We start from the raw sequence: 7925 nt of genomic DNA, 5'->3' as shown, positions 1-7925 counted from the left end.
AGAGTGATACGATAGGAATACAGAGACATATTTCTTGGGACTTGACCCGTGCAGGTTGGTGGACTGAAAGTAGTGTGTGAACAGAACAGAACCAATTCTGTCTGTTTACCATCGCATGAAAGCATGAAAGAGATCGTCGTCAGATTGAATTACAATAACATTAACACGCTTCCATTTGAAACGTATCGGTCTTTATCGTGGATTAACGCCCTCCCAAAGTCTAATTGAAGCCCTCCGTCGCTTCGCTCCGTCGGGCTTCAATTAGCTTTGGTCGGGCGTCAATCCACGATGACGACCTCGAAGTTTCAAATGGAAGCATGCTAATGTGTAATTGTTTAGGTGATCTCCCTTTAACAATGATGCCACATGACACCAATTTGGGACATGATGGCGGCGCCATAAAAACAAATGTTATGAACAGACAAACAAGAGCATGCTTTATGGCCTGGTGAATTCTGTGTAGAAGTGTTCACCCCGGCTACCTCGACGCTGGGTCACATCATAAACATGCTCATAGGACAGACTGCTGCTATCAGAGATACGCGTGTAGTGGTTTTCTTCTTCAGACATCGGACGACTTCTGGCATCAGAGATGGGAATACCCGCGGGCGGCAGTTGAGGCTGTGGGATGTTATCATCAGAGTCTTGGTGCGATTGGTCTGACTGTTGTCGTTGTCGTCTGATGGGGTTGAGTTCGACTTCCTCGTGAGATCCTGCGATACTCTCCCTCCGTGCCTGAGGCGTCCGACGTGCTTGGCCTAAGCAAAATACAGTAAAATCAAGTCTTCTTCTTCTTTGGAAATAAATCAATATCACCTGCAGTTTCTGTCTACACACACACACACACACACACACACGCACACACACACACACACACACACACGCGCACACACACACACTCATACACACACACACACACACACACACACACATACACACACACACACACACACACACACACAGACACACACACACGGCCGCACACACACACACATACCTAAACACACACACACACACACATGCACACACACACACTCACACTCACTCACACACACACACACAAAATGCACACAATTTGACCTATTTCGTCGCCTATAGAGGACGGAAAGACTGTCATTTTGAACATTGTTATGACATTCTTTCCGTCAAACAAGTCAATTTAACGGTGTTACATGAAGCGACCATCCACACAATTAGGTTCCCATCCAGAGTTTAGGTTGCCATCCACGTGTGCATGGTTGCCTTATGGTGATTTAGGCAACCATACCTGTGGAAACGGGGGTACACACACACACACACACACACACACACACACACACACACACGCGCACTCGCAGACATAATAATGCACGAGCGATAACTCAGCTTACATCTTCTTCTTGCAAGAACAATGACAATAGTGAACAACACGAAAACGACAACAACAGCTGTCGCTCCGACTACTGTCCACACCATGGGAGTTCTTCCTTCCACAACTGAAAAAGACCATGAAAGCAATGTACTTGTGATTTGTAATACACGATGTTGCTAAATATAATTTGCAGCACATACATGGATGACCAATCTTAGACATACCAGTGCTGGATGCCTGTATTTTTTAGGCACATGTAGTGCCTTTTTCAACCTCTTTCATTGCAAATGATATATTCTGTTGTTTAAATAATGTCAAGCCAATTCTGTTTAATAATCACATAATAACGTGATGCAATCCAATGCCACACTTTGTTTTAATTCATTTGTAAGGACACGATACGTATTTCAAAAGCAGCAGACATAAACACTTTAGGATTTTGTTTCGGTAAATTCGGCCATGACAGTAGTAATTTTAAAGCACTGCAGAAATATATACAACTTGGTATTTATTTTTGTTTAAAGTAGAACATCATTTAGAGCCAGCATTTTCAGGAAACACCTTAACCTTTGCCGGATGCCGCTTTTGACTACACACTCCCGACGATGCGGGTTTGTCTGAACCCATACATTTGAAAGAGGGTTTTTACCGTTTATTCCTCTAACGACGATGCGGGTTTGTCTGAACCCATACATTTGAAAGAGGGTTTTTACCGTTTATTTCTCTAACGACGGGGTGGGTTCAGGGAAACCCACAGCGCTACTTCAGTGGTTGCATCGAGTTTCTCCCTTCACCGACCTCTTGCAGGGGAGGGAGAGGGAGAGGGGGAGGGGGAGGGAGAGACTGAGAGAGACTGAGAGACTAAGAAAAAGAGAGAGAGAGAGAGAGAGAGAGAGAGACTAAGAAAGAGAGAGAGAGAGACAGAGAGAGAGAGACTAAGAAAGAGAGAGAGAGATTAAGAGAGAGAGAGAGTCTAAGAAAGAGAGTGAGAGACTAAGAAAGAGAGAGAGAGAGACTAAGAAAGAGAGAGAGGGAGACTAAGAAAGAGAGAGAGAGAGAGACTAAGAAAGAGAGAGAGACTAAGAAAGAGAGAGAGAGACTAAGAAAGAGAGAGAGACTAAGAAAGAGAGAGAGAGACTACGAAAGAGAGAGAGAAAGAGAGACTAAGAAAGAGAAAGAGAGAGAGAGAGAGACTAAGAAAGAGAGAGAGAGAGACTAAGAAAGATAGAGAGAGAGAGACAAAAAAAGAGAGAGAGAGAGAGAGACAAATAAAGAGAGAGAGAGAGACTAAGAAAGAGAGAGAGAGAGAGAGACTAAGAAAGAGAGAGAGACTAAGAAAGAGAGAGAGAGACTAAGAAAGAGAGAGAGAGACTAAGAAAGAGAGAGAGGGAGACTAAGAAAGAGAGAGAGACTAAGAAAGAGAGAGAGAGAGACAAAGAAAGAGAGAGAGAGAGACTAAGAAAGAGAGAGAGAGAGAGAGAGACTAAGAAAGAGAGAGAGAGAGAGACTAAGAAAGAGAGAGAGAGAGAGAGAGACTAAGAAAGAGAGAGAGAGACAAAGAAAGAGAGAGAGAGACTAAGAAAGAGAGAGAGAGAGACTAAGAAAGAGAGAGAGAGACTAAGAGAGAGAGAGAGAGACTAAGAAAGAGAGAGAGAGAGAGAGAGACTAAGAAAGAGAGAGAGAGACTACAAAAGAGAGAGAGAGACTAAGAAAGAGAGAGAGAAAGACTAAGAGAAAGAGAGACTAAGAAAGAGAGAGAGACTAAGAGAGAGAGAGAGAGAGAGAGACTAAGAAAGAGAGAGAGAGACTAAGAGAGAGAGAGAGACTAAGAAAGAGAGAGAGAGACTAAGAAAGAGAGAGAGAGAGACTAAGAAAGAGAGAGAGAGAGACTAAGAAAGAGAGAGAGAGACTAAGAAAGAGAGAGAGAGACTAACAAAGAGAGAGAGAGACTAAGAAAGAGAGAGAGAGAGAGATACTAAGAAAGAGAGAGAGAGACTAAGAAAGAGAGAGAGAGAGAGACTAAGAAAGAGAGAGAGAGACTAAGAAAGAGAGAGAGAGAGAGACTAAGAAAGAGCTAGAGAGAGATCGAGAGACAGAGACTAAGAAAGAGAGAGAGACTAAGAAAGAGAGAGAGACTAAGAAAGAGAGAGAGAGAGACTAAAAAAGAGAGAGAGAGAGACTAAGAAAGAGAGAGAGACTAAGAAAGAGAGAAAGAAAGAGAGACTAAGAAAGAGAGAGAGACTAAGAGAGAGAGAGAGAGAGAGACTAAGAAAGAGAGAGAGAGACTAAGAGAGAGAGAGAGAGAGAGACTAAGAAAGAGAGAGAGAGAGACTAAGAAAGAGAGAGAGAGAGACTAAGAAAGAGAGAGAGACTAAGAAAGAGAGAGAGCGAGAGACTAAGAAAGAGAGAGAGATAGACTAAGAGAGAGAGAGACAAAGAAAGAGAGAGAGAGACTAAGAAAGAGAGAGAGACTAAGAAAGAGAGACAGAGAGAGAGACTAAGAGAGAGAGACAGAGAGAGAGACTAAGAGATAGAGACAGAGAGAGACAGAGAGAGAGACAGACAGAGAGAGAGACAGACAGAGAGAGAGAGACAGAGACAGACAGTCAGATAGACAGACAGTCAGATAGACGGATAGACGGATAGACAGACAGACAGACAGACAGAGCAACTGACAACAGACATACAGACAGAGAGATACGGACAGACAAACAGAGAGACAGACAGTCTCTTGGAGACAAACAGGCAGACAGACACTGTTCCGCCGCTTTGGTAATTATGGGTGTAGCAGAACCCGCGCCGTCGGCAGAGGGATAGTTACAATAACTACTACTCTTTAAAAGTATGGGTATGTGTGAACCCGCGCCATCGGTAGTGTTTATGTAAATTATCATAATCAATTAATTCTGATGTTTTGTCATGTACACACTAAAAATTTGCAGACAGAGAGCAAATTAGGTGTGTGAGAGATACTTAAAATTTCAAAACGATACCTTTAATATTTCCAGAGTTACAATGATTTTAGTGTGTCTCTGGGTACAGGTGAACCCAGGAAGCACGGCAAAGGTTAAAGCATGAAATATGTATGCGTTAAAACACCAACCTTCTATACGAGTCTGGAACGCCACCTCAACGCTTCCAATCCCATTGGAAACATCAACCCGGTACAATCCAAGCAATCTCTTGGGAACATTCACAGGTATGATGACGCACTGCACCATGTATGCTTTCACTCGATCTTGCTGACAAGTGGAATCAAAGTCTGACAACACACTGGTCCCCTTGCTTCTGGTGTCTTTACCCAGGTATGTAAAGGCAAACTTATCAGGTGCAGGAAAGGCTTCCAACGTGAAGACGATTCCACTTACTGTCATGTTCAGCGTTTCGTTGAAGGTCTTTTGGGGTGGGCCTGGGGAACATACACCTTTTTTGGAACATATTCTTCAATGACTCCTATAACTTATATGTGAAATATGCAGTCTTAATATTATGTTGTTTGTCTTAATTACTAACAACAAGAAGAAGACGAAGAAGAACAATAACAACAACAAATACAATAACAACAACAACAACAACAACAACAACAACAACAACAACAACATTATCAACGACTTCAAATGCAAGCAGAAGTAGAATCAGGAAGTAGAAGTAGAAGGGGGAAGAAGAGGTGATGGGAGAAAGAAGCAGAAGAAGTAGAAGAATGCCTACTTAAATCAATACAATACAATTCAATAACTTTATTAATCTCTAAAAGAGAAATTGCATTGCTGAGCTTTTGTGTCCGTAATAAAACATACATAAAACATTCAAAAATAAACATTTGTTCTTTGTCATTCATACATCTGCAGTATGCATACTTGTCTGCAAGCAGATACTGTGCTCGAGCGCCCACCCTCGCATACGCGCGCGCGCGCGCGCGCGCGTGTGTGTGTGTGTGTGTGTGTGTGTGCGTGTGTGTGTGTGTGTGTGTGTGTGTGTGTGTGTGTGTGTGTGTGTGTTGCACAGAACTCAAGAGGCCAAAATCTAACTATATGTATCTTAACTTATTCATCACTCACATCTGACGTTTAGCATAATGCTCCTGGTGGCAGGGTGACCCAGCCCGTTGCGTGCTGTACAGCTGTAGGTCCCCATGTCTCGGCACTGGATGTCTGACAGTGTCACAGCGGCCTGGCTCGTCCACTTGCCTGTGGCGGTGGCATTGATAACATTGATGTCCTTGTCAGGTGTTGTCATGTTGAACTGTTCAGGTTTAGGTCGACCGAATGCTTCACATACTACGTTAAGAGTAGCACGGTCTGATCCATTCACTGTGATCTCCTTGTCTGTGTTGTTCATCCTTAAGCTTTTAACGATAGCCCGATCTGAAAGAAAAACACAACAACCAAAAGTCAACACCTCAGAAATACTCGCCTTCGTTCACAGAATGATTGCTCACGCTCGATTGTTTCATAATCTGCAAACTGTAAGTAAATCATGTATCAAACCCAAACAGACAAACTAAATAACACAGACGTATTCGACTACAATTAAGGGAACGTAATTACAAATATGTCAAACCTTGGTATGAGTTAAACCGCTTTAAGTATAACAACGAATTATTGAATTAAAATATGTGTATAATGCAATCATGAAATGAATGCATTCAATTGAACATGGCACTTGATGCAAAAGAGAAGTGAGCCATCTTACGTTCAATGCTAAACATTTCAGCAGTGGACATGTGATAATATCCTCCTTCAAATTCCATCATCGTGTCACAAATACATGTCGTGTCTTTCTCTGTGACATGAGCAGCATTCACCGTTACAGAACTGGACACTGAGGTTTCATTGCTGACGTCAGACTGGTCATCGAGCTGAGGGTCAGTGCAGGCAAAGTGGACACTTCCCACCAAGGTGCTGTGTGTGGGAATCGTACAGGTCACGACGTCACCCGTATGCAGAATATTAGAACCAGGTACATCCAACCAAGACACTTGCAGATGGGGGTCTGGCAGGAAGGAAGAATCATTTTCATAATATTTTGCACAGAACAAGTAGCTCTATCATCGAAACAAATATTAAAATACAGACCTAATATGCATACAAACACTATAATGCACATACTTGCATTCAACGAGAAAACAAACCGTAGTGAACAGAAGGACTGAAAGTAAATGTCCTTACATGTGATATTTATGAGGACTGTTTTTGTAGCTGTTTGACCAGAGACGTGAGGTCTTGCAGTGCAGCTGGGTCGAATATTGTCAAGAACAGAATCACTTGTAAATGTGCACGTGCTGGTCTGTCCACCACCTTGACAAGTAACATAAACCCATCCGACTTCAAGTGTCCCAACGACACCAGGAGCCGCACAGGTCAGTTCGTATCGTGTGTGTCCAGTTGTTGCATTCACAGTTTGTGTCAGGTTGATTTGCAGATTCTCTTCCAAGAGTCCATCTGCCAATCAGTCAACCAACGGATCAATACGTCAACTACTAAACCAGTCAGTTAATCAATCAACCAAATAATCTATTAATGCAATCCATCTGTCAAATAAACCATTGGGCATTCATCCCATACCCCTGAAAATTAATTAACAACAAATCCTAACATAGACATGTGCTTTGTCTTGTAGGTTGTTAGTTTCGTTTTTATATTTAGTCACGTTTTGACTAAATATTTTAACGTAGAGGGGGGAATCGAGACGAGGGTCGTGGTGTATGTGTGTGTGTGTGTCTGTGTGTCTGTGTGTGTGTGTGTAGAGCGATTCAGACTAAACTACTGGACCGATCTTTATGAAATTTGACATGAGAGTTCCTGGGTATGAAATCCCCATACGTTTTTTTCATTTTTTTGATAAATGTCGTTGATGACGTCATATCCGGCTTTTCGTGAAAGTTGAGGCGGCACTGTCACGCCCTCATTTTTCAACTAAATTGGTTCAAATTTTGGTCAAGTAATCTTCGACAAAGCCCGGGGTTCGGTATTGCATTTCAGCTTGGTGGCTTAAAAATTAATTAATGACTTTGGTCATTAAAAATCGGAAAATTGTAAAAAAAAATAAAAATTTATAAAACGATCCAAATTTACGTTTATCTTATTCTCCATCATTTGCTGATTCCAAAAACATATAAATATGTTATATTCGGATTAAAAACAAGCTCTGAAAATTAAATATATAAAAATTATTATCAAATTTTTTTTTTCGAAATCAATTTAAAAACACTTTTATCTTATTCCTTCTCGGTTTCTGATTCCAAAAACATATAGATATGATATGTTTGGATTAAAAACACGCTCAGAAAGTTAAAACAAAGATAGGTACAGAAAAGCGTGCTATCCTTCTTAGCGCAACTACTACCCCGCTCTTCTTGTCAATTTCACTGCCTCTGCCATGAGCGGTGGACTGACGATGCTACGAGTATACGGTCTTGCTGAAAAATGGCAGCTACATGACTAAATATTGTATTTTCGCCTTACGCGACTTGTTCATAGTTGTTTAGCTAACAAACAAACAAAATAAATGTGTCTATTGTTGAAGTTAAATATGAAATACAGATGCGTTGGTTACCTTCACAGTTGACAACAGA

The 7925-nt window shown here is 41.6% G+C and overlaps 1 protein-coding gene across 1 annotated transcript in view; it reads right to left on the bottom strand.

Moving 5' to 3' along the window:
- Positions 1-4754, bottom strand: part of LOC138972421 (uncharacterized) — a 5049-nt gene extending 295 nt beyond the window's left edge. Inside the window, exons 1-3 of the mRNA XM_070345079.1 lie at positions 4455-4754; positions 1371-1475; positions 1-758 (exon numbers count right to left, since the gene is read on the bottom strand). The exon at positions 1-758 is cut by the window's left edge and continues 295 nt beyond it. Coding sequence (XP_070201180.1) covers positions 439-758; positions 1371-1475; positions 4455-4725 — 696 coding nt within the window. The 5' untranslated portion in view covers positions 4726-4754 and the 3' untranslated portion in view covers positions 1-438. The remainder of the gene's footprint in view (positions 759-1370; positions 1476-4454) is intronic.
- Positions 4755-7925: the final 3171 nt, after the last annotated feature.

The sequence above is a fragment of the Littorina saxatilis genome, linkage group LG8 (assembly GCF_037325665.1).
Source record: "Littorina saxatilis isolate snail1 linkage group LG8, US_GU_Lsax_2.0, whole genome shotgun sequence".
Lineage (NCBI taxonomy): Eukaryota > Metazoa > Mollusca > Gastropoda > Littorinimorpha > Littorinidae > Littorina > Littorina saxatilis.
Note: the sequence above shows the minus strand (reverse complement) of the source record. Positions and strands in the feature narration are given on the sequence as shown.